The following is a 27,854-nucleotide window of genomic DNA, read 5'->3' as shown; positions in this document are numbered from 1 at the left end:
GCACCAACTTAGTGGTTAATGGGTTGCCTTTCTTTGAAGGACTGCCTGAACTACTCTTCCTTTCATTAAAGCAGGGCCATAGTTTGACAAGTGAACAATTTGGCTTAGATCCCACCTTTGCCGATTGATATCTTTGACTCTAGAAACTTCTATAGGTCCTGTTGACCATTATAAAATTGTATACAACTTACAAGGTGATTTTTTGAGTTTTATGCATTTCTTCATGCACTTGAGATTTGTTTTGAGATGAAATTCGTGTAGTTATAATTGTACACAAGAGTGCACAATTGCGTGTGGGCACTGCCTCTTAGTATAGCGGCAAAGAAAGCACTTGAAATATGTTTTGAGATAATGCTTGCTTAGTTGTAATTGTAAACAAGAGTGTAAAAGTGCGCATGGGCACTACATAGTATAGCAATAAAGAAAGTACTTTTGGATGCAAAAGAGAAAGCAAAAATGATTTTTAAAGTGATGTTTTATGGTATAAAAAGGCAATCTTATAGGAAGATCTCCATAAATGGCAATTTGAAACACACAACTTAATTAATTTTAAAAAAATATATATATATGAGGCAATTCACAAATGAGTTTTAATCCTCAACTATAGCACAAAATGTCTAAATCTTCAATTATAGCACTACATATAAGGATGTAGTGTTAATAAAAACTCTCTATAATATTTTTATGTATATGAAAATGATGTAATGTTAATAAAACATCTCTATAATGTTTTCATGTATATGAAAGTGATAGAGTGATGAATCACAACTTGAAATAAATTTTGAATTCATGTTAGGCCATATGTGGTCAAGTCATGAGTTGTATATAGTAGTAGTTATTTGAACTTCTACGACGAGGTCAATTTCTTCATAATGGAAGTTAAGTTGGATGTTTGAATGCCATCTTTTTACATATTAGTATTTTAACGCAATCGTGTTTATCTATTCGTTCATAATACAGATAATGTTTGCATTCGTTGATGGTGGTCTACATATTGATCATTACATAGGGCTTATTTTGTTTACATATCATAGTCATGAAAGCTCATGTTTTGATGCTTGAGAAATGATTGACAGAAGTAAAGTTTTATGGCACATATGGTTGACTATTTTTAGTGTAATTTCTCACAAGCTTTAAAAAAAACACAAGCATATTATGTGCCTCTTTTTCATATCCATTTCATAATCATGCAACTATCTTGTGTGTATTGATTGCATGAAAATAGTGTTTGATCATTTGGTGACATTTGGTTGACAGACTTCTCGCTTTGCATCTTTTTTTAATCCTTTTCATTTTTCCATGGCCATTCATGTCAACAATAAAGTGTTTGTGTTTTTTTTGTTCAAGGAAGTTCAGTTTGTGTTAGAAAATGTGAGTTTTTCCATTATATATCCTTGCCCTCTATGAATTGGAATACAAAACCTATCGACCCCCCTAGAAGCTATGTTCTAACTCGTTTCTTTTCAGATGTAGTGTAGAGTCTATTTACTTCTTCAACATTAATGCAATGTGATGCCATAAAGTTGTCATCCACTCCCAAACACTTTTTTGTGGGGAAAACCCATGAAAAATGAGCTCATTTAGATGTTTTGGATAACTTTTTACCTTTTTTTGTTTTTTTCATTAAATCGGCCGACTTATAGTAGATCACAATAAAGGGAAAAATATACAAAATTTGGTCTCCTAAAATGGGCAAAGTGCTAGGGACCTATGCCATATAGGCAAAATTAAACCCACCCTAAATGTAAATCTTTGAGATACCCACCCACGAAAGAGTCCTTTCTACCCACCCATTTCCCCAGATCTACGAGCATGCATTTAGCATATCCTAAAATCACAGTCTCCTCATAACCCAGCCCCACTCGATGGTTAAACACAACCTCATCCTGCAGCCCCCAAATTGACAACAACACTGTAGCACGGATATGCTGCCAACATGCACCCGGTGTAGACGACAGCCCTTGGATATTCCCCAAGATCACCAGCCTCCATTTTGTGAACAAAGAGAACTTCTCCATCAAGCCAACCTATTTAATTGCCCTAGCCACCACACATCAAACCCTTTTGGTCACTAGACATGCCCACAACAAATGCATTAGGTCTTCAACACATTTCCCACACAAAGGACACAAAGATTCTTCTTGGACCAATTCTTGATGCTTCCTCTCAAAGGAAGCCACTTATGCATCACCTTCCACATGAAAAACCCTACTCTCCCAATTTTGAGAGCCTTGCTCTACAAGCTCAAAGTCCATTGTTTCCACCATTCCTCAGACTCCATTTCAAATTCAATGCCTCCACTAAGGATTGATTACCCATCAATGACTTGTACACTGCCCTAGGCAAAAATTTCCTTCATCCTGTATTACCCACCATCCACCGGTTCACCCTCCATGAACTGGATTGTACACAGTTAGTGTACATAGTTAGTTGGCCAACCATCAAGAATACTACCCAATCAACACCATTTCCCTATCTGACAAATCATACTAAACTCTGACAGACACTGCCATTCTCTAGCAAGCCCTCCTTAGATTCCACAAGTTCACCACAGCCTAATGAACCCCTTCTTATATGTTGATTTGGCACTTGCAAGTCCATCCAAGCCACAACCTTTTCCAAGCCACAACCTTTTCCTGATACAAGATGGCTCAACTCCATCCCCTCAAGAAGGCTAGCCTCCCCCCTAATTCCCATCCTACCCTTCTACTTGATCAATTTGCCACAGGATTTCCAAGCATCAACCAATCTTGACACAAAATAAAAACCTACAACCATTATAGGGAATCATGAACAAATCTTATCATATCAAGGCACGTTTTCCAAGCCCCAACAGCATTTTGCTTTACTTCTCTCCACAAAACAGAGAACACATTCAGTCCATAGGGCCTGTGCTGTACTTTTATTAGTCACAAGAGGGCTCGTACCAAGGTCACACCTTGTTCACACCTTGGTCATACCTGGGTCACACTTTGTTCACATCTTAGTCTCTAGAGCAACATGTCAAGAGTGATCAGACCTTTGTCACACTTTTTTCACATCTTAGTCATTGGTACTTGACATGCCAATGATGGCTAGACTTTGGTCACATGTGAGTCACACTGTTCACATTGGTGTGTTAAGGATGGATAGTCACAGTTTGGTCACATAAATGGTGTTGCTAGAGCAGTGCATGAGTAGTTTGGGGACTAGAACGGTACATGACTAGGACATGGCTGGAGCAACACATCGAGCATAGACTGAACTTGGTAAAAAAGATCCACCCTTGGTCAGAGTAAAACAGTGGCACATTGGACTGTAGCAGTCAAGGGAGCACATGTGGTGCACATGGGAAGTCATATCACCAATTGTGCTCACCACCAACCAGTGTCAGGTGCACATGGAGTACTTAACTCACTGACTAGGAGGAGGTTGGGGAGTGGTAGAAGCCATCAAGAGACAAAGCGGCAAAATGGCTAAGAAGATAGGAAGTTAACCAATACCAAGCAAGAAAGGGGATTTCTAGCTAGGAGGAGACAATGAGGGGAAGGTGAAGAGGGGATAAAGAGGGAGGATGGGGGAATTCTAGCATAGGTGCATGTGGATTGGAGCATAGAGCATGAGTGGAGAGAGAGAGGATGGAGTTAAGAGCTCGCCTAGTACATCTCCTCTTTGGAGTATTGGTGTATGATTCATTCCTCCTAATGAACTATGCTTCTTCTCATCTTTGCTCGCTACATTAACACTTATTCCTAATGTATTCTCCACCCTTTATCTCCCTTACTTGGTATAATGTACCCTGTGTCATGTGGCTCAAGTTCCGCCGTCTCAATATTGTGGAAGGTTGGCTCTTGCGACAGTGCCCTCTTATGTGCTCCCCTTCTTGATTTACCACCCTTCCAAGAATTCTTGAATTTCTTCACGGTTTATCACTTGCACATCATTTGTACCATTGTCCACCCCATGCTTGCAGCATGTTGTACTTGCACCATCACGGATGGCACAGACGCTTCGAGCGGTCTACTACACTAGTGCTTAAGAGAAGTCATTCTTAGCTTTGCCTCCACACTTGTTATTACCCATGACACACACACACTCTTGTAGCCTCTAGTAACACCTCTAGAAGAGATTGGACCTCCCACTCAGATAGTTTATGGTGATCACGATGGGACACTACTGGTGTTGAGTAGTAGGAGTGAAGTAATATTCTAGGGTCCTAGAGAGGGAGGTCTTATGCCGGGTAGTTCTGATACCTTTGAACGATCTAGTGAGAGAACTAGGAGGTACTTAAGGAGGGTGAAGAAAAGACTTCCAGTTGACCAAACCTGATATAAGAAGCACTACATGCAACGGAATTTCATGAAGTCCTCAGGGCAAGCACAAAGTGAACTCATTGGAGCAGTAGCCAGGAGCAAGTAACTCTATCGAGTTGGGTGGCCTATTCCCCTTAGTGGAGCATGAGAGACTGGAGCTGCTTGAGAGCTACTACTGAGCTACCGCTGTGCCCCCCCTAGCTACCTCGTTCGCCCCTTCCGCCTCCTTTGCAGCCCCCTTGCCCTCCCCGTCACACTTTGCCTTTGTTGCCTCCCCCCTCCGCTCGTTGCACCCCTGCCAGCCCCTCCTGTTCTGCTCCTCTGCCCCCCATCACCTCTGCCTCTTCCGCCTTTGTCCTTATCTCCCCCATCGGCTCCCCTCCCTCGCCTCCTCTCCACTCTCTTGCCCTCTCCCTCTCTCCTTCTCTCCCTCCTTGCTTCTCGTCCCCCCTCCTCTTACGCCATCTGCCGTGCCCCCCTTGCCCTCCTCCTTCTTCCTTTTCTGTCCTTGCCCTCTCCCTCCTTCACCTTGCCTTGTCTTTGCCTCCCCCTCTGAAGCTCTTCCTCACCCTTCCCTTCTTTCTTCCTCCTCTCCCTCCTTGTCTTCTCGTCCCCCCTCCTCTTATGCTGACCGCCGTCCCCCCCTTGCCCTCCTCCTTCTTCCACTTCCATCCTTGCCCTCTCCCTCCTTCACCCCGCCTCGTCTCCGCCTCCCCCTCTAAAGCTCTTCCTCACCCTTCCCTTTTTTCTTCCTCCCTGTGTAGTGGGAACATTTGTGCTTGTTAAGGCGAGAGAAAACCTTGGTGGTGACCCTTGATCTGGCCAGAGGGGCTCTATGGCAGCACCCTCGAATCCCACAGCCATTAAGGTTCTTCTTTCCCTAGTTGACAAGTAGCAGGTACAGCAGGCAGTTCAATCCCTCCAGGACAAGGTGCTCGTGGGCAGAATTGTGGGCCTCATGCCTACAAGGAGACAGGTGCGAGAGTGGATCTAGGCGAGCTTGGCATTAGAGTGTGACCACATCCAGGAGGTCACCATCTATGGAAGAGGCGTATTCCTCATTCAGCTGAGCTCCCCCAACATTGCCTCGACACTCGTGGAGCAAAGCCCTATCCTCCTTGGCCCACATCTAGTTTACCTCTTTCCTTGGTATCATGGCTTTACAGTGGAGGACATGGACACAACTCACCATCTTTCCCATTTTTCGGTTATGCTCTGCTTCCCATGGCTCCCCAAGGAGTATTGAGCCATCCTCTCCTCCATTGGTCGGGCATTTGGCACCATGCCCGAGTCCTCGCTAGAGTCGGCCACCTCAGTTGTATTAGATGACGGGGTCCTTAGGATCAGACTGGTGGTTGAGAGGCCACAGTCCCTCCCAGAGTTGATCCTCCTAGAGACCCTCGAAGGGGGCACACTTCGCCAGCTAGTGGACATTTTTCGGCTACCAGGCTAGTGTCTTCGGTGCAGTTAGATGGGTCACCCAGAGGTTGCCCCCATGGCCATGGCCGAGAGTGCCTCCACCCCCACTCCCACAAGGTAGGTAGAGCCAACAGACCAGAGTCCTGCACCCCCCAGATAGGAGCAGCAGGAGTCTCAAACCCCCTGGGTGACCCCCTCAGAAGGGGATTGGACCCAGGTTAAAAAGAAAATGAAACCAAGCAAACAGGCTGGCAAGCGTTCCAGTCAGAGGGCCAAACACAGAGAGAGAGAGAGACGAGGTTGTCCATGATGCACTTGAGCAGGAGCAGCAACAGTAGGAACCCTTATGCAGGGATGCACCTCCCTCAGCGAAAGGGGCCACCTCCCTCAGATGATCCTCACGTGATGGAGGTTCAGCGTCCGCATCCACCCTTGCATCATCAGCGAGCCCTAGGAGTTCCTGATGAGGCGATGGCAAATGATAGCTAGATAGCGACTGAGGACGAATGGATCCAGAGCCCCGGTGAGCATGATTAGTAGGGGGAGCTTGTGATTTCCCCTATTCTCCCCCCTCCCCTCCCCCTCCAGATCCCTCCCCCACTTCCCCTCCACTCCCCCCCTGGTTCCCCTTGCCCCTTCCTCCCCCCCCCCGCCCCTCTTGCTATGATCACTCTCACCACCTGCCCCCTTCACTCCACCCCCCACCTCCTCCCACCCCCACGCCTACCCTCGTCTCCCCCTCTCCACCTCCGTAGCAGGTTCCTCAACCTCCCTCCCCTCCCTTGCTTTGACACCCCTGCCAGCAGGCAAGGGTAAGACAACGTCCCCTTTTGCTCCCTCATCATAGCATTAGGCCCATTTGGGGAGGGAGACAGAGGGACGGGGCTCGTCCTCCAAGTTAGCAGGTCCCCACCTACAGCTTGGGTGCCCCTTTCCACAGGACTTTTGGAGGTTGGGACCCTAGAACTACCTAGAGATCCCGAAATCCTATCCTTTACCGGCTGGAGGTACCGGTTATGATCCTGTAGCCATGGAAGGGGGGTTTGATCAGTGCACTGGGTCCCAAACACACCTCGTTTGGAGTTTCTAGTTTGCCTCCACAGGGTTGGAGAAGTGGACCCCAGAGGTGTTTGATGCTATCATGGGAGATCAGATTTCATGCATGATGGATGAGTGGATGGAAGCACGGGGATTGGATATTTGGTACACCCATGGTGCAGAGGTGAATTTTCAGCTGAGCTTCACGCGGGAGGAGCCAATGTGAGGTTTGGCGGTAGGAATTATTAGATTGCCGCTTAAGGCAACGGTGGATCATGCATACTATTAGCCCCTCTAGAAGTGTACGGAGTGGTTCGGGGTGGAAGTCTCCATGATGAAGTGGGCATGGAAGATCGGCATTGAGCCGGTATCCACCCTAGTATGTCATTGCACAGACACAGACTATTCGCCCTCCAAACCCCATCAAAGTCACATAAGGTAGTCTTTTTGGAACAGGCACCCACTCACAGGAGAGCCTTGTTCTCTGCACCCCCATCCTCATGAGCTGGACCATAGTGAGTTGGAACATGCACGAGCTCCATGACCGTGATCATAGTCAGCCGTAGTACGTGATATTTTGACAAGAGTTGCAGAGGGTAGTGGTAGGGTAGACAATCGACATCCTTTTGATCCAGGAGCATATGTTCTCAGGAGCAGACATTAGACGACATCACCAGTTTCTTCCAGGGAGAGGTCTGGAGGAGTAGTCCCCTGCAGTAGGATGGAGTGGAGGGGTCTACATCTTGGTTTCACAGACTTTGGCTCCAGAGGTCTACGATCAGGGCGAGCTCTCATCCCAGGGCGAGCTGAGCTCATCCCAGGATGGGTAGTTTGGATGGGAGTTAGGATGGGAGAGTCTAGGATTGGGATCTTGAATGTGTATGCCCCAGCGTGCAGACAGCACCGCCCGACCTTTTGGAGGAGGCTGTTTGAGTGTCTTCTAGATGTAGACTCTTGGATAGTTGGAGGGGCCTTCAATAGCCTGGAGTTTGGGGAAGACAAGCAGGGCAGTGCTTCCTGATTTGAGATGCCAGCAGCAGAGCATAGCACCTGGGAGTTCATTTTCATGATCAGTGGTGGCAGGGACCGGTGGTGAGAGCTAAATTTCAGCAGGATACCTAGCAGCCTCCTCTTCTCTTTCGGACAGAGGAGACACGATGGATTGCTTGTTGAGATACTAGACCATTTCTACGTTGGGGACTGGGCACTGCACAGAGGTGGCTCTATTGGGATTCTGCCAGGTAGCACGATGTCAAACCACTCTCCCATAGTACTTCACTTAGATCAGCCCCGCCGAGTTCTCCCCCAGAAGGGGCTTTGCATTCTAGAGGACCTCTTGTAGGACAAGGAGATCTAGCAGGTCATGGCAGGGATTGAAGAGCAGTCAGAGATGACACCGGGGGAGGGTTGGGCTTCATGCGAGCATTGAGGAGTTATAGGCTCATGCCCTTAGGCAAAGGAGGATGCTTCAGGAGCGTGAGTGGGCTTTAAGAAGAGACCTCAGTTCAAGGAGCAAGACCCAGGTACCTAGTGGCTTAGTGACAGGTTTGAGAGTGCTTACCTTGAGCTTCAGGACATGGAGATTCGACGGGCTTAGTTATGCTATCACTCTTCCCGGGCCCACTGGGTACAGTAGGGGGACAGGATGACGTAACTCTTCTAGACCATTGGGCCCCGATTGGAAGGCACACAGCTGTAGCATCTCTGGGATCCACAAGGCATCTGATGCTGACCTGTAGGAGATATTAGACCTGACCACAGGTTTTTACAGCTAGCTCTTTTAGACGGAGAGGATGACTCTAGCTGGTATTGTGGCTTGAGAAATAGTTTGGGATTACATTACGATAGTATTTTCGCAGGATTTATGTAGTAGGCTAGAGGAGCCTTTCACAGATGAGGAGATCTGGGAAGCCCTCAAGGCTCTCCCAATCCAAAAGTGTCCTGGAGAGGATGGCTTGACTCCGACCTTCTTTCGGAACTTCTGGGAGATTATCTCCACCCCTTTCTAACTAGCATACCAGGAAATCTTCAACACGGGCTCCCTCCCTCAGTCTTTGAACAAGGGGTGGATTCGTTTGATCCCAAAGGATTCAGATGGACTCTTCGAGGTGGACCTCCTCGAGGGAGCGGCATTGGGTGACCCAAAGAGTGCCTTGGGATGTCCGTTCTAGGTTTTAGATGTGATTATGGTTCAATTTGTGACCGAGGAAGATTTCCTACTTCTTTTGGTTGGACACCCATGGAGGCTTGCCCATTGGACCGTGGTTGGAATAGATGCGAGTGGAGAGCAGTGCCATTGTTGCTTTGGTGGTTTCTTGGAGACGATTCTGCATTGCCTTTGGAGCTATCGCAGAGAGCAGCAAGGATCTGGATGGGAGCCATCAAGATCATGACCTATATACGGAGTCTTCAAAGGGACTACACCTGGGGGATGGTGGCCTGGTTGATTGAGGGAGGACACACATTCCAGATTCATGAGATCTCACCAGCCAGTCCCTCCTAATAACCTAGCTCCCCTATCTCCTCCGGAGGATAGTGTTTGGGAGGTGGTAGCTAGTATCATTGCATGGAACATTTGGGTGGCTCGCTGCAGTCTCGTGATGGGTGAGCACCCGATTCCACCCTTGGCTACCATGGTCGCCATCTGGCAAGGATATTATCTACACTCTATGCCCCACCTAGGAGCATGGGACTACAGAGGCTCTAGAGCAACTATTGAGAGGCATGCTCAATTCTGCAAGGCTTGGCTTGCAGGAGTTTTCTACATCTTCACTCCGCGAGGGATTCGTTGGTTGTATAGTCCCCCCACTTGGATGTTAGCCCTGTACCAGAGATCCCCTAGGCAGTGAGTTGGGTTGCTCTGGAACAGCAAGCCGGTTTTTCTTTCAGTCTTTTTTGATTTTTCCATACTCAGCACCTTCGGGGCTTCTATTTTGTATGAAGTCTTTCAAGCATCAATAGAAGGTTTCTTTTCTTTGAAAAAAAAAGTAACTTTATCGAGACTCTCATTGATTTGGACCAGTAGGATCCCTGGTGGTCGAAATTCTTACACACTTTAAAGTTGGAATAGTTCAAACATATGATTGTCTAGGAGTTGTCCAGTGATACCACTAAGCCTGATGAAAGCATCTTGGAGATGTACACAAGGATGAGGGCCCTGGCCGCGAAGATATCCATGCCACCCAATGATGCTATCATGAAGGGGTAGTTTTTGAAAGCGTTACCTTCCACCATTGCTATAGGGCTGATCAACAAACTCCTTGAGCATGCCTCACTACAAGACTTTTTGAGGGAAGTAGTGAATGGAATGGTTCAGTTAAGTTTTGCCTCATCACACAACTTCAACCACCCAGATTCCAAGAGAGGAGGGCTCACCGGCATGGCAACAACTCAAGAAGAGTTTGAAGAAATCAAAGAAGGTCTAAAAGATAGAACAAGGGTGATGGACATGGCACCCTTTGAAGCTCAAACTAGAAGTGATCTCTAGTGCATCGAATGTAAGGGTTCCGGCCATGGTTACTAGGAATGCTCCTCAAAGCATAAGCTACACACTTTGACCTCCTTTGCACATTTTGTGAAATTCATGGACATGACGCCTCTAAGTGTGGGTATCTTAAGGGGTCGAGAAAGGTTCTACTAGGGTATCCTATCACGGAACCCTTGGTGGCTGTGGTCAACAGAGCTGCACATACCACTTCGGGCCTGGTACCCGTACCTCCTACCCTTGTCAAGGTATCTGAACCACCTACTTCTCCTACCAAATTGCTTCCATTACTTCTTGATCCCCCTTTGCTCCAAGCTCATACTCCCAATCAGATTGGGGATCCATATTTCTATCCTCTGCCCACTATGCAAGTATCGACCACCTATGCCAGGAGGTGGATATGGATCCCCTTATCAACATGATTGACAGGGTGGTTCTTGAGGCGGACATGGAGGTGTAGGCAGTGGTACCAAATTTCAAATCATGTGCTACAGGTGTGGAGAGTATGTCCACTACCAAGATGACTATACAAAACTATTCGAGGGACCATCTTCTACATAGTGCAATACAAATGACCACTACACCAGAGATTGTCCCAATGGCAGAGGGGAACCAACATCTCAGGTCAACATGTTGACATAGTATTGGTGAGGGAGGGTGACAAACCCCATTTGATTGCTGCAGTGTTGGGAGCTCTGATAAGGTCACAAATGAAAGGTGACAATAGTAAGGATGACTCAATACCAACACCAGAGGCCTCATCATCGACCAATACCAACTCAGCCACTATAGGTGCATCCCCACCTCCTCCCTCCAAGGTGGAAAGTGGGCCCAAAAATGCATCACCCTTGTCCTCTCTTGCTATTGGATCAGAAAGAACCCAGTGGGCTTCACAGCCACCATCAAGGCCTATCACTAGCTCTAAAAGTGCCTCACCTTCAGGTGATCAATCTATGCCTTCAAGGTATAAGAGGTGGTCTCCTGCGTACACCATGGATGTTATCAAAGAAAGAGATGGTGTTGGTCAGGCTATCACTACAATTCATACTCCCATTGGATGCATGAGGTGTTTGCAAGGGGCCTTCACAAAGAGCAAGAAAATAGGTGTAGAGCAATTATACGGTTTGAAATCTCATGATTGGCACAAGATGCTCCAAGTAAGTATGACTTGGCATAATCTCTTTTTCCTTCCAAATTTGTGAGTCTAGAAGCAACTAATCAACCATCAGTCATGTGTTCAGTTCATACTACCTACCAACATTTCTCTTTGTGCATGGAAGGATATGAAGGATTGTATTTACAAGATGGACAATCTTGTGGGGTACTTCACACTATAGAAGATGTGGGCGAGATTGATGCAAGGTTTTCATATTGCTAATATGGTGCACTTTTTTCTTTCTAGGTATGTGAGCTCAAAGGAAATAGATCCCATCATGCTTGAGGATGCTTGAGTTATGTAAGTGGATGTGGCTTGTTTTCCACGTTCTATTCTCACAAGCCAACTACATCTCATAGTGCATTTGGTGGATGAGAATATTGCTATATGCGGCACTCTACATGCACGATGGTTGTTCTTCCTCGAGCACTTCATGAAGACCTTGAAGGGTTTCGTGAGGCAAAATGCAATGCCCAAAGTAGCATGGCCGAGGTTTGGTTGGTACAAGAGTCAATTGTATATATTTCTGAGTTTCTTGTCTGTGTGGGTAGGTCTCTCCCACGACTATGAAGAGATGAAGAAGACCTAAGGATGACCTCTATTGTGCCTCAAGGGAAAGGATAGAGAAAACTAATGGACAGGGAGTTGCTTAATAATCTAAACCTATATTGCATGCTTAATAGTGAAGTGATGAAAAGATGGGTGACAAGATATGAGGATACAAAGGCAAGAAGACAAGGAGAAAGGGCCCTCTTTTGTACACACCATGGATCTCATGTGCCATACCTTGAGCAGCTAAGAGCACTTCCAAAGGATATTCATGTCGATTGTCTACTTGATGAAATGGAGAGAGAGTAGAGAGACAAGGAGATGTGTATCACAATGGAAGAATGGGAGCATGCTAGAGGATCCATGCAAAAGGTTGGTATATAGAATGTTTTGCATAAGTTAGGAGCTTTCAACAATTTAGATTGCTTATTCAATTGATTTTGCCTTGGTGTAGTGTACTATGTTCAATGCTATATGGCGTAAGGGCAAGCATTTTTGAACACAATAGATTGATGATAAGAGAAACACTGGCAAGATTTTAGCGTCATTGCTAGCTTTGAGGGAGTCAATGGAGCCATGGATGATTATCGTGGAAAAAACCAAGATATTATTAAGCTTGACTTTTGGCACTTCTTTGTGTATTTTTTGGATGTCAAGTGGTTAAGGACGTGGTGGAAAGAGGCCACACTGCAACAATCAAATGCCATGCAAGTGGCTTTGTAACTATTGACTCCACAAGTTTTGGCAAAGCAAGGACACACTAGTACTACTGCAACAATGTGAATAGGTACTCTACACATAATTTAAAATGCTCACTTATATATATTTGATACCTTCAACGCAAGGAAACTAACATGTTTGTATTTGTGTTTGAATAGGTTGTCTATAAACCAATGGTGGATAATAATAGATGGTGGCATGCCATACCTATCGCGCCATGTTCCAAAGTGATGTATAGTACATTTACTAATATGGAACGTATGGAGGATGATCATGGCCATGGAGGTGATGATGATTGTGATACGAGGGAGGAGGATGATCATGAGATAGGAGATACAGATATTCAGGCCATTACCCATGAGGACGAGCCTGCCATTGGTGATGCTGATTTTGATGTGCACAGTAGTGCAAGTAGTAGTGGACCCAATGTATTTGTAGATCCCCACATTGGTTTGGATATTGAAGTAGATAGTTTGGCAAGGGTTGATCTCATTTAGGATGAGATCGAATCGTAGCCCATCATTGTATCATTCAAATTTCTTACATATTCGCAAAACTATTTTATATATTGTCTTATGCTCCTCACCTCACTTAATTTTTGTATATGTGCGTTTAGCAAAAATCATATTATGGTGTGTGACACATGCATAGAATTGATATTTTTATTAAATTAGGTGCTTTGGTAATCATGGGCAATGTTTGTCAAGCCATGGTGCACATTTATCAGCTTGCAGTAAAAGTTTAAACTTTGTTGTGGATTTATAAACGCGTCTAAATGCGCATCTATTATACAATGCAAAAGCACTATTAAACACATGTATAATCACAATTTTAGACGTGTGTGTAACCACGCTAATAGATGTGCCTGCAATTTCATTAACTCTATCAATGCTTGTAGACACATCTACTATTTTTCGCATCTATCGAGCACGTCTACGGATGCATTGTGTTGTTGTGTCAATCCAATATTATGCAAGCAGTTTTTTTTAAAAACATCAAGGAAAATAAATGCATGCAAAATATTAATTTAAACAATGGCGAAGCTGCAAATCTACTTGTGCACCAAGAAAAGCAAACAAATGCGAATTCAAAACAAAACAAAAGCAAGCTTGATTCTTAGGATCAAAGTTTATATCATAAGCCATGTACATGTGTTGAATGGGACCCCACCTTGAGACATTATTTCTCATTAAAAACCCAACAATGTGATCTTTCCAATGATCCACAGTGACCCATTTAAGAGGATTGCATTGTAACCCAAGACATTAGCGTAAACTCCTAAGTAGTCCAAGCATCAATTTTGTCCTTCAAATTGTGATATACAGGATTGAAGTGATAGTTTTGGTGGGTAAGTAGATACTCATTGATGCACCATCTTGGAAAGAGCGAAAGCAAGAGAGGAGGAGAAAGAGGTTTGCAATCCTATGCCATAAGAAGAGCACTTTTCACTTCAGCGAGTGCACAAGGATAGTTGGAGAGGAAGAGGTCCAACTCCACAAGAAGAGTACTTTCCACTTAAGCCAGACTTAAAGCAAAGGGTCTAGGTACAAAAGGATAGGTGCTCACGTGGGTCACTATATGTCCCTACATCTCACATGCATTCAAGGCCTATTTTTTAAATTCCTTTTTGTGTGAATATTGTATGCTCAAACGACACTCTTGTTCTATACAAATCTTGTAAATATATTTTTGAAAATAGAATGTTTTATGATACCCTTTTGTCTTGTATTTTTGTTAAAAATATGATAAAAAAATGTCCTTTTGTTCAACTCATGAGATAGTCACATTTTTTCTACTTGAACTGGCCCCTCGAGGATAGTTGAGAGCACTTTTGGCAAATATTTGGGCTAACTACGAGAATTTTGGAAAAAAATATTTTTTTGGTAAGAAAATGCTATAGGACATCCCTCAGAAGAGTAGCTAATGGATCAATCCAAAGCATTGGCACCTCCATATTCATTATATCTTTGTCTTCAAAAGATAATTTACTTCAAGTAGCAACTTGGACCACATACTACCCAATTACTTCTAGTAAGTGAGTACATTAGTGCCTTCTACCTATTCCCACTACTAGAGCTTGAGCACTAGTTTTAGTCAAGAGCCTTGTAACCCTTATGTTCAACTACACAAATTTTATTATGTAATGTAACATATTGTAGTTGGAAAAATGATGGAGCAGAGAGCACCGTCTAGGTAAAATGATGGTTTGGTGAAGATTAAGTGGCGGCCCTTAGAGATCGATTAGGATTAAGTGGAATGAATTAATTTAATTGCTTTTTAGCCACTGAACTTGCACCTACAATACTTGGTTTACATGATGGGATGACCATCTGATCCACTACTATGGCCAACAAAGCCTACACAAGGGGGGTTCATGGTTTTGCCCTCTCACCCCTTCAAAACAAAGCACCACATTGAAAAAATTTTATTATCGTACCCCATCAAAATGATAGTAGGTAGCCGATTGCTCGTTGACTGCCAATTTGATCAAAGCAGCCAATTGCTCATCGAGGTGGCTCAATGGGCATGGGCTATTTAAGTGCCATGCAGCCTCATGATTGACATCACACTGCTCCACCCTTGTCATCTCCACCACCCTCGTCGACTTCATGTTGCTCTACCCTTGTCTCCACAAACCCTTGTCAACTTCACAATGCTCCACTCTGGTCTCCTAATCAACCCTCCTATTGCAACTCCTACTCCACCCTCTAGATCCACCAAGTGCTATATCCCACCTCCATCTTATTCCATTCTTATTCCTAGAGCTGTCTCCAAAGCAGTAGCAGTTCTCTCCCATGATTGTAGAGAGGACGATATGATACAAGACCTTAATTGGATGGGCAATCTACTGGATTTAGCAATGTGGCATAAAATGCTTCAAAACACAAATAGGCCAAAGGGCACGCTATCGAGTTTGATATTGTGTATTATTAAATGAAATGACCTTTGGCATGCTTATGAGCCATATAGAAAGCAAGTGCATGGAAAAATCAACAATTCAAAATTGTAAATAGTGTTGGATTTATTAAATAATCTTTGCACATGCACAAATTGCACTTTTCCAACTTCTTCCATTTTAGGGTGAATCTAGATACCAATACCAACAACTATCAATGTTTTAAGACCACCATGCACTAGTCCCAATAGTCTGGATTCCAAAATTTCAATTCGTTCAACAAATTAAAAAAAAGTTGTGGAGTGTGCCCTCAAATGGGTATGCATCACTTTAGCACAACATTGGAGGCCCGTTAACCCATGCATAATGATCTCATTTAGGTGTGTCCTTGGGTTGAGGAGAAGCTCACATAGTGTACTTTTGAATGATTACTTGATTGCATGAATGTATAGAACAAAATTTTGATGTTTTTGAATAAATTGTTATATCCTATAGTCTTCAAGATGCATGCTTCATAGAGGCTTCACATGCAGGTCAACATTTGCTTGGGTGTAGCCAATCGCGGATTATTCTCGAAGCCATTTTGGGGCCGCAACGCGATGCACTCCTGGGTATATTTGAATTTTGCGCGGACCCGTGCTCTCGCCGAAAATTTTCTCGACGTCATGAAGATGCATTAGCGTAATAATGAGACGCAATCTATTTGTTTAGAACACCACATAGCTCGACACATGGCATCTTTGCACTACTTCACGTAGCGTAATCTCTGGCCTACATGATCACTTATCATCGCGCAGCCTTTTGCTGCAGCTTTGCCACCTGTCACTGGGCACACACCCATGCAGATCATTAAAATTGAAGGTTGGCTTGGAGAGACCACCACGCTAGTTCTTGCTGTAATAATTAGACGCAATCTATCATTCTGAACACAGCCACAGGCAGTCTCCGGCTTGATCACCTGTCATCGTGCAACCTTTTATCGCTTCTTTGCCCGCAGCCCACATGCAAATCATAGATTGGCTTGGAGAGACCACCGTGCTGGTTTTTGGCATAATAATCAGATGCAATCTATCATTCTGAGCATCGCCTCAGCATCGCCCAGAATTCAAGGTTGTCTTGGAGAGACCGCCGTGTTGGTTCTTGGAGTTATAGTTTCATTACCTATTTTTACGTATTATAGGAGGAGGTCTATGATGACCAGCGTGCTAGCAAATAAAAGGAGATCTATGAAAGCCATCGCGCTGGTTCTTGGGAAAATGTATTCCGTTGTGCAACCAAGCAAAATGCAATTGATGATATGGCCCTTGAGGGGGCCCCTTTAGGGTCAAGGGCCATATCGACACATGCCATTTCTATCTAGTGGCATCCTGGATATTGTATAATGCACATCGATATGGCCCTTGCTCCTAGAGGGGACCCCTCAAGGGTCATATCATCAATTGCATTTTCTAAAAGTTTAATTGTATTTTTCTAGATGTATCTCCATGCAACCACAACGGTGGGGTCGTTGGAGTTATTTTAATGCTATTTTGGTCATAAACCAAGGAAATTGTAGTCCTTCTTTCCTGGTATTTTAGTCCTTGTTGTAGTAAATATAAATGAGGGCAAAGTATAATTTATCGAGTGAAAATTGAGCAAAACATATTACAATGTACATCTACGTCCAATAACAGGTTATATAAAAATTATCAACTTATACCGAGCAAAAATTGAACAGAGATCTTACATTTATAAAAACTCGGCAATTGCTGAGAGCCTTAAAGGCCAAAAGATTACAGGTAGCGGCCATAACCATTCAAATACAAATATAAAAGTTAACAATAGTGCATACTGAGAGCCTTGAATTGAACAAAAAGAGATTACATACATGCCTTACAGACCAAAACATTACATCCAGTGAGCCAAAAGATTGTTGAGAGCCCAAAAGATTACATCCAGCCATTGCTGAGAGCCTTCTTTGAGCTAGAGGGAATTTGTACAACTCAATTTTCCGCCAGTCTAGCTTGTTGCATTAAAAATTTTTAAGAAGCCAAAGGAGGATACGGTGGCGAGGCCGAAGACCATGCACATTGCTAGGACTCAGATTACGGCTCCCCCAGCAAGTCAAGAATACTCTGCTCTTAAAATATTGAGGCCTTCGTCACATCTAGGGGGAACCCATACAACACAGCCATAAAGAGGCCCTCTGTGAGCAAGTTATCTAAGGTGATGTGTGGGGAATCGCTTCTCTCCACTAGTTCTAGCATTTCTACTCCAGGTGAGTGCAATGCAATCACCTTATATGAGAAGGCAGATATTCTTGGGATCACAGAGCATCGAGGGGGGGGGGGGTACTAGGCATGCTAAAGATAAGTGGGTGAGCAGTAGATGAGCACAGGAGCAGATGCAGTGACGAGAGTTGGAGGAGGGAGCATGGAGGAAAGTAGAGAAGGGGCAGAAAAGAGCTAGAGGAGGAGTGTGGAGCAAAGTAGCAGAGCATGGGCGGATCAGAGCAACATAGTAAAATGCCAAATGCCATGGATCTTATATATATTATAAAGTTTGAGCCACCGTGGTGGCTGGAGCCCGAGGTTCATCCATATTAATTGCAAGCCACCGTGGTGGAATCCCCCAGGCATGCTGGTAATCATGAACAAGATGCCATGTGGTGCCACTCTGGTAGCTGGGAATTGACTGCAGTGGAATCTTAGCCACAACAGACGTGGCTAATGAGAGCCACTACCACCGGGCAGTAATTCTCATTACCATGTCTGATCACTCATTACCATGCACTCTAGTTCTCTACTGAGCGTGCAAGCCCGATGACTGGTAATTTTTATCGCACTCATAGTGATCATGCACGCTAAAGCGCAGTTGTGGGTGAGCGGTGACACAATGGAATTGTAGCCATGACATACGTGGCTGATGAGAGCCACCACCATTGGGTAGTAATTCTCATTACCATGCACTCTAGCTCTCTACTAAGCATGCGAGCCCGGTGACTGGTAATTTTTACTGCACTCGTAGTGATCATGCATGCTAAAGCATGGTGGTGACTGAGTGGTGGCACGGTGGAATCGTAGCCACGACAGACGTGGCTGATGAGAGCCACCACCACCGGGCAATAATTCTCATTTTCATGTCTAATCACTCATTACCATGCACTCTAGCTCTCTACTGAGCATGCGAGCTCGGTGACTAGTAATTTTTATTGCACTCGTAGTGATCATGCATGCTAAAGCATGGTGGTGGATGGTGGAATCATAGCCATGACAGACGTGGTTGATGACAGCCACCACCATTGGGTAGTAATTCCCACAAAAGTAAATCATGAAGCCTAATCACCTATAATCCCTCATTACCATAATTTACTGCACTCGTAGTAATCGTGCATGCAAGCCCAGTGGCGGCAACTGGAAGCTGAGTAATTGCGGGCCACTGCGGTGGCTAGTAATTAACTAACAGCCTGGTGGATCTTAGCCGCCACCATAGACGTGGCTGGGAATCTTAGATGCCACCACCTCTAATCATTCATTACCATGCAAGTCAGTACTATCGCCTTCAGTTATTCAAAATTCGGGATAACCATCACGGTGGGTCTCACCTTGACAGTAGTTGGGCTACAACCACTGCGGTGGCTCTCACCTTGATAGTGTAGTCAGGCTGCTACAAACGACTATTCCATTCCCTTAACCATTTCCCCTTCTATCCCTCTCGAACGTTTCGTTCTCCCTTGCAATCTCAAGCCTCCACTATTCCATTTCCTTCACTGCTTCATCTTCTATCCCTCTCGACCATTTCTTTCTCCCTTGCAATCGGACTGCAAACTCAAGCCTTGACTATTCCATTTCTTTCACTGCTTCATGTTCTATCCCTCTCGACCATTTCTATCTCCCTTGCACTCTTCTTGCAACTTCTATCCCCTCTCATAATGGACCCTGCATAGTCCGGGAGCTCCTCACACAATCTTTCCTCCCCCTCTACAACATAGTGCAAGAGCCCCTCCTCCCCTGATCTTGAAATCATGACATATGGAGCTCCTCTCTCGTTCTTCAAAGGCCTAATTTGGATGCTCTCTAGAACTTCACCAAGATGGTACAGGAGGTGAACGTGAACGAGGGGCAACTAGTCTGTTAAGGTCAGAAGATTACCATCAATGAAAGCATGATTGAAAATGCTCTAGGAATTTCTGGAGGTAGTTTGCAAGCACACTTTTTCGAAAAGAAGTGGAAGAGACAGGATATTTTCGACGTATATACCCCAACGCTCAGATTAGTAAAGATGGTGGAGTCAAGGTTTTGAGCTTGCCAATAGACCTCCAAGATGTGCTGAAGAAGACCATTCACTTCTTTCCTGATACGAGAGAAACCTGCAAGTTCTGGCAAGTTCAAGCAACAGTACAGCAACTGAAAGGACGCGATGTATCTTTCTCAAGGGCGATCTCCAAGAGCGTGCTAACCAACTTGAAGAATTGTGTGGATGGCAAATCCCAATTGTCATCTCAGTCGGATGGAGTAGCAATGCACCTGATGGCATCTACCCTCAAAGGGATTTTTGAACAATATGAGAAGTAAATGTCTCAGAAGGTGACTTTTCTACAAGAGAAAGCCACCGATGCAGGAAAGGCAGCGCAACTTGAAAAAAGTCTCAGGGAAGGTGCAGAAGCCAAGGTAGAGGAGGCACAAGCGAGGGCCTTGCAGGCACAAGAGCAGGCTGAGGCTACTACAAAATTGATCGACATGGAAAGGCATAGACGAGAAGAAGTAGAGAAGCGCATGAAGGAGCTCTGAGATAGGCTGGAAGAAGTGAGAAATGACGGGGACATGGCAGACAAGGAGCAAGAAAAGACGCAAAAGGACCTTGAAGATCAGAGAGCCGAAAAGGAGGGTCTTTACAAATAGCTCTACAACATGCAGAACGCACTGAACATTGAAAACGACCAAACCAGAAAGATGATGCAGGAACTGCAAGAGAGCTTCAAGGCCAGGAAGGATGGGGCATAGAGCAACTGGGGTGGAGAAGACAATGAGGCAGCTTCCTAGGCTAGGAAGGATGTAGAGAGCAACCAAGGTGGAGCAAGTTCCAGCCACCACGGTGGAGCAATTTGCAGTAGCCATGATGAGGGTTGTTTTTTTGAAACACTGTTGGAAGTCCAAAGAGCAAGCTAGAATACCCTGCAAGAAGATCACGCTAGATGTTTGCATGAGCTTGCCATGGCTTTCGACAGTCATGAAAAACAATCCGTCATCCTATGAGATTTCCAAACTAGAGTGGAAGTCTTGGAAACTGCCCATGAAGATGTTTTTATGCAATTTACGCAGGTTCAACAAATGCTAAGGGATTCAGATGAAGCTGGCTGTAGGAATTTTATTTCCCACTATAGAATTGGGATTCTTGCAACCACACATCATTCTATTTTCTTTTTTTAAATTCTACAGAGTGTTTGTAAGTGCGTTCTCCAGTTATATAGACGCACATTTATAGACGTGCCCGTCACTTTTTAATTTAAATAAAAGAACACGTCTAAAAATGTGCCTATGGTCACGTTTTCTTGTTGAGTGACATTTCAAAAGGTAGATTACACCTTGTACTCAAATTCAATTTGGGGCAAGCATGAGTATGTAATAAGTGTTTATTAATCTTTTTGTACTGGAAAAAAAAGTAAGTGGTTGCCAAATAGGATTTCAATCCAAACTACACTTGACAATTTACATCTCCTTGAACAAATTGGTATCATAGACCAGTGAAAGAATGTTAATCGTCATTTAACAGGCCTTCCTCACCTATTCAAGGCTAAAGAATGTTATGTGAAGAATATACTCATCCTATTTGAGTTGTATGGACAATTTATGTTCAATGCGGAGGTCTTTCCTAAACTTCGACCTTCGAAAAAGAAAGACCGATCTCTATATGAAATGGCTGATTTATAGGGAGTATCAGATATAGCCGGTGGATGTGTGCACGGTTTGATAGGTAGACCATGGAGAAGTATAGGCTCTCCTACATTCTTTTCTGGGCATGAGATTCATCCCTTGCCACATTATGATTCGCCTGGCTTATGAGCGATGTGATTGCAGCAGCCAAGGCAGCGGTGAAGTTTGGATCCGCGGTGATGGCAGCAGTAGCTGCACTTACACTTTCTAGGAGAGACGGCAACGTGGGGTTAGCAGGGTTACCAACTGCATGCACTGAATTGTTACTTGGGATGGCAGCAAGAGAGGGAGCATTGTGAGAGACTGAGTTTTGCTGCTGATAGGCACCGTGATCGGCCATGGGTTGTTGGTGTCCCGTCATCGTGCCAGGAAACTTTCTGCCGTTATAGACGGATTGATTGTATACGCCGTGCGTCAGGGGCGCCATTGAGGACGACATAACAGGGAGAGAATAGGCTTGGCCTCCGAGCATAGCAGAGTGAGGCATAACTGCACCGATGGCTGTTGATCCGTCCATAGCAGCGAAGGGTAAAGAAAAGGTGTTGGCGCCTCCAAGGCCGGGCAATTGGTGAAGGCCGAATTGAGCAGCCGGATTGTTTGTCATGTCCAACGTAATAGTTGGAAATGGAGCGGATGCGGAGATGCTTGCGGTGGACGCCGGGCACGGGAAGAGCCGTCCTGCCAAGTAATTGGCAGTCATTGCATCAGCGCTTGTTGTGGAGCCAGCTAAAAGCATGGAGGCCGCAGCAGACGTGGTGGAAGCCATTGCTGTAGCTGCTGGAGGAAGAGGATGATTATGGGTGCCTTCGTATGTGGTGATCAAGATGGAGGTATCGTCAATGCAGCGTTGAACCTGTGTCAATCCCAGAGTCGAATGGGTCAGATGAACGCAAACATCTATTGTCAACTTGTCAGCACAAGAGATCTGAGAATCCAACTGATCAGCATTCGCGGTTAACCAGAAACGAACCTGTTTGCGAACAGGGCAGGCTGCTGCCATGGTGCATCTGTAGTATGCCCTAGGTAAAGGATTGCCTTTGGCCAGTTTCTGCCCGTACTTCCTCCATTGGCAGCCATCGCTCAGCTGCACAATTCAACCTCGTCAGAATATTGAATGATTTGCTAACAAGCTAGCACATTCACAGATTCAAAGCGACTACGGTCATCGATGAATCGAACTTACCATGGGAGCATCTGACCTTGCACGAACTGAAACCCGAGCCTTTCGCACATATGAATCCGATGTAGCCTCGACTCTTTTAGGGCTCGCTTTCGGCAATTTGTTCGCTGCCCAAGCATTGGGGTCTTGCTCTTTTGCATCGCCTCCTTTAGGAACGGATGTGGTGGCGTCTAAGCCATTTGGGCGCTCCGGAGATCTAGTGCGTTCAGCCACTTCAAGAGGTTCAGCAGACTGAGAGTGAGATCCGATGAAGAGATTCTCCCGATCTGATTTTTCATTTGCTGCGTCTATTTTCCTTCGCTTTGATGCATTGAGGTGATCGGAACCATAGCTCTCAGAGGGTTTGTGTTCGGTAGTTTGGTCTTTGGCAATGTCACTGTCTGTCCGAGAAGCGCCCCCTGACGTAGCGGTTTCGGAGCTGCTCAATTCCGTTGCGTCTTCGACTTTGTCTGTAGAAGAAATGGCTCCTTGCGTTGCTTCCCCTACAGAATGCTGAGTATTCTGAGAAGCTTGGTGAGCAACCTGTCATATAATGGTGGAACACGTCAAGCGTTGGTTTCTACTGAGTAAGACGGACGCAGCAGAAAATACGCTAATGGTGACGAGTCACCAACAAATAGAAGTGAACATACCAGCGACTTTGTTGAGAGGGTCGTGGAGTCGCGCTGCTGCTGCTGGCTCAAGACGCTCATCAGGTGGTGTTGCAAACGTTTGTAGTTTTCGCTGATCTGCGTCACCGACATCTTCAACTTTTCGTTTTCTTCACTCATCCTCGTCAATTCTTCTTGAAGGACGCCAATCTGCGAACGAAGTAACCAGTGAGAATCGAACGCGAAGATACACGTATGAAGATAAGAGCAATATGCGATGTCTTATGTCCACCGTACCTGATACCCCTGATTGACCGTTGGTTTCGTCACGATTGCGTTGATATGGGCACGGTCCGTTTTGATGTTCCCTACGTGGCTTGCCTGCAAGAGTGGGGCAAAGACGCAAACGGGATCAGTAAGAAGAGAGCTCGGCATAACGCCGTTCCGTAATTGCGAAGGCTGCGAAATTCGCCATTTGTCCATACCAGGAGGTTCTGTTCCTTCAGAAGGGGTTGCGCCGGGGCGGACGAATCCGTCTCCCCACGTCCAAACTGGTCGATCAAGGGAGCCGCGTTCTTGTGGGCTTCTTCTTCCTCCTCCCGGGGCGCTGCAGCAGCAGGCTCCGAGGAATGCGAGCGGTGAGACAAGTAATCGCGGGTGGGAGGAGGAGGAGCGGGAGGCTGGGCGTCGATCTCGTGCTCCTCGAGTTTGATGGAGAGGTCAAAGGAGGGGCGAGCGGGGGAGGGAGCCATGGAGGGAGGGAGGGAGGATTTACGGGCCTGTTTGAGGGAGAGGAAGGGGTGGAGGAGGGCGAGGGAGGGGGAAGGGCGGGGAGGGAGGGGGAGGGGGACGTCCATGCAAGGAAGCGAGGCTATGGCGAAGCAGGCTGAGGAGCAGAAGAAGAGGTCGAATTGTCGATGAGGAGGAAGGAGGAGGAGGAGGTTGGGTATTGAAAGACTCCAAAGGTGCTGGTTATTGTTGGCTTTTAAAAGTAGTGTTTGCTTTGAATTTAGTCTTCTGCTGGCAAACTCTAAAGTCGTCTTTAATTACGTGGCGTGCTCTTTAGTCAACACTTGCACCGCCTTTTTCAACTTTCCGCCTTCCTCCATTGACTCCTTACCCAGCGCGCCCGCTTAATTTAGCATGCTTCCAAGTTCCAACTCAAACCAGCCCCTCGATTTGTCGTCGTCCTTGATTACGATCCACGGTCTCCCCTCTTTTCCTCCTTCTCTCGCTACCTTCTTTATAATTCATCCTCCACTTTTTCTTTTTCCTTCTCGTTTGTGTGCCCCAAAAGTAAGCTTTTCTTCATGCTTCCCCACGCTCTTTTCTTAACTTTTTTGATGTCAATAAAGTTGGTTACTTTCTCTTTCCCGCTTCTCTTTTGGTGTATTATGTTCCTTACGGGTTAGTGACTCTTCAACACCCAAGGATGCAAAAAGGGGATGGTCACACCTTAAGGCTAGGTTCACACCACCTACTAGAATGCCCATTCAAAAGGATGGCAAGGATCACATCCTACATGGACGAATCAAAAGGGGGATGGTCACACCTTAAGGTAGGGTTCACACCACCCACTAGAATGCCCATTCAAAAGGATGGCAAGATCACATCCTACGTGGACGAATCAGAAACATGGGTCTAGACTGTGAGGATAAAAAATCCGTACGACATGAGGCGGCCGCCCACCCACTCAATCGCTTGCAAAAATAATGCACAAATCGAGCCAATCATAGCTTGAAAACCTGTCGGTGAGCTATCCACCCCACCAATCCAACACTTGTGTAATTTAACGGCAGCCTTTTTATATCATTTGACTGCTAGGTCGTGTAAACTACACATCCAACGACCACCCACTCTTCCTCCCACCTGGGTAGGTGGTCTAAACCCATTGTAATTTGATGTGGCAGTGGTCACTCTCTAATTTGATCCAAAAGATGTCTGACACCTTCAAAGTGTGTCCAACACCATTCCTCCCCAAGCTTGAACCAACTCACCCAAGTAGATATCCACGAATCACAATTTTTTGAGGGACTCCGAAAGTCAAAATTTTCCAATGATAATCTCTATCGACAGCTATCACATTTATGGGTTGCTGGGATGAGCAAGTTAGTGTGAACACGGCAGGCGAAACCAAGCATCAGTTCGAAACCAAGCATCAGTTAGAAGGTTGGGCAAGTGGCTGGTGTGAGCCTAGCCTATTATGACTCACACACATTTTCTTTTGGTTTTAAGATTCCATTGGAAAAGCAATACACCTTAAGTTATCCCCAAACCTATAATCTATCACGCTCACCCTACGAGTAAAGGCCCTCTTATAACATTGAGGTAGTTTTGTGGGAAATGAGGAATTTAATGCCCACCTGGGATGTGATCCCCACATTTTCCCACCATAGGACCATACACTTACAACAAATTCCCTGAAGTGCTATGAATTTTGCAGAACCAAATTGTGTAAATTTGGTTGTATATCTCACAGGACCAAATTTTATCAAACCAAATGAGATCTAATTTGAGTCTAATTTTTGCCTTGCAAAAGCCAATTGGGATTTGGGGAATTTAAGCTAAAGAAACAAATTAGTCTCTTTTTGGAGATGAAAAAAATGGTTGGATTAGAAGGTGATTGTTAAATTTGGGATCTAATCCATTGTTAGATATGCTCGATGCTCCACCCTCCTGGTAACCAGCAATGGTCCAAGGTGCTCAAGTTGTAAGGCCCCCATATGAGGAGAAGCCATGTGTGAGCCCGGGACACTGGATGGATCTTGACTTGCATGTCAGATGAGGTCTATCAATGAGACCGTTGATGGTAGAAAGGTGATTGTGTGGGAGCCCCTTAACGGTATAAGCAATATTCCCTGAATATTCCATGGATGACTAGTCGGTTCTACGAACTAGGTTGACTAGTCGGCTCCACCGACAAGGTTGACTGGTCGGTTCCACCGACTATGTTGATTCGACTACCACCCTCATAGCTATAAAGAGGCGACCTCCCCAATCCATTGTATTAGATCAGTTCAGATCAGATAAGATCTTCCAGCATAGATCTTCCAGCTATAGTAGCTCTTCACTTAGTATCTGTCTAGATCGCCATCTAAGCTCCACTGTGGGAGCGCACGGGTGGACGAAGCCATCATCTGTACTACATCAGTATTGAAGGAAAATTTTGTTCCTCTCCAGTTTATTGTGTACTCTCTATTCTTTGTTCAGTTTCTGTTCCGTTGCGCCGTGTAATTTAACATGGTATCAGAGCCCAAGTGGCTCTAAGGATCGAAGAATAGAAGAGAGGTGAGGGCTTCAATAGCATACGGAGTGATGGCAATAGGAAGCGGCTCAACAGGAAGTAGCTCGAGTTCAGCAGCTGCTGCTGCACCAACAATCCAGGCGTTGAGGATTCGCCCACCAGCCTTCACTGAAGGCAAGCTAGATGGTACAAACTACACTCTGTGGAAGTTTAAAATTTCTGCTATTCTGGATTCATATGAGCTCTAGAGACAGTACTGGGGATTGCTGACCCAGAACCACAAGGAACGCCCGACGCAGCAAATCCGGGGAGTACAATACCTCCTAATGCCGACCTTCTATGAGCTTGGAAACGCAAGAATGCAGATGCTCTGTGTGCCCTGGTTACAAGAACTATTAATAGTGTTTTGACCTTGATTCAGCATACATCTAAGGCAACTATGGCCTGGAACATATTGAAGAGTTAGTATGAGACGCGGAATCGGACAAGTATCCAGAACCTGGAGGATCAGCTTGCAGCTGAGAAGTTTAATGAAGGAGAGAGAGTGGAGGCGTTCATAACCCGAATCAAAAATCTGCATGACCAGATGGCTAGTGCTGGGATAGAAAGACTAGCGAAGAGCTGGCTCGACGGTGTCTCCGGATATGTCCACCAAGGTCTGATGGATTGGTAACAATGCTTAACACTCAGGTGAGACCCCAACCATTGTCATTTGAGGAGTTCTGTGCTTTACTTATGGAGGAGGAATTGAGGCTTAAAGCTCAAGATGGAGGCGGCAATGGGGATGTTGCGTTGTCTGCCACTGTCAAAGGCAAAGGTGGTCCCTCCACCAAAGGTGAGTCCTCTACTAGTGGTGAGAAGAAGTTTCAGGGAGAATGCTTCTATTGCAAGAAGAAGGGCCATGTGATTGTAGATTTCCGGGTCAAGAAAGTAGATGAAAAGAATGGTACCCTGAAGAAGACAGCTAAGGGGAAAGAGACAACTAACACAGTAGAAGCAGAGTTGGATCTATTTTTGGCCATTGAGGAAGAGTGTTCCTCAGTTCAAGAAGCTTCAACTACTGATTCATGGGTGTTGGATAGTGGTGCCTCCCGTCACATGACCTACAAAAAGGGTCTATATTGTTCCATGCAGCCTCTACAGGAACCCATCACCGTGACGGTTGGTAATAATGCAAAATGCCCTATTGAGGGTATAGGTACGGTTTCATTTGTTTCTATAAATGGAGATGTTAAGAAACTATCTAATGTGCTGTATGTTCCACAAATCAAGAGAAATTTGCTATCAGTTGCTTCCATAATTGACCTTGACCATGAGGTGAGATTCAACAAGACAGGAGCAAAAATTCTGGATAGTGTTGGCAATCTTGTTGGC

General features: G+C 45.4%; 1 protein-coding gene across 1 annotated transcript; it reads right to left on the bottom strand.

Moving 5' to 3' along the window:
• Nucleotides 1–21,169: 21,169 nt before the first annotated feature.
• On the bottom strand, nucleotides 21,170–24,145 carry LOC147883593 (uncharacterized). Its single transcript, XM_087399608.1, has 6 exons — nucleotides 23,722–24,145; nucleotides 23,534–23,617; nucleotides 23,279–23,446; nucleotides 22,650–23,168; nucleotides 22,437–22,550; nucleotides 21,170–22,319 (listed from the first exon to the last, which is right to left on the bottom strand). The coding sequence occupies exons 1-6, from the start codon at nucleotides 24,091–24,093 to the stop codon at nucleotides 21,534–21,536; spliced, it is 2,043 nt and encodes a 680-aa protein (XP_087255734.1). The 5' UTR covers nucleotides 24,094–24,145; the 3' UTR covers nucleotides 21,170–21,533.
• Between the last annotated feature and the right edge of the window lie 3,709 nt (nucleotides 24,146–27,854).

The sequence above is a fragment of the Dipteris shenzhenensis genome, chromosome 28, assembly GCF_047967505.1.
Source record: "Dipteris shenzhenensis isolate YYH24624 ecotype China chromosome 28, Dip_SZ_1.0, whole genome shotgun sequence".
Classification (NCBI taxonomy): domain Eukaryota; kingdom Viridiplantae; phylum Streptophyta; class Polypodiopsida; order Gleicheniales; family Dipteridaceae; genus Dipteris; species Dipteris shenzhenensis.
The sequence above is the reverse complement of the archived record's forward strand: the minus strand, read 5'-3'. Positions and strand labels throughout refer to the sequence as shown.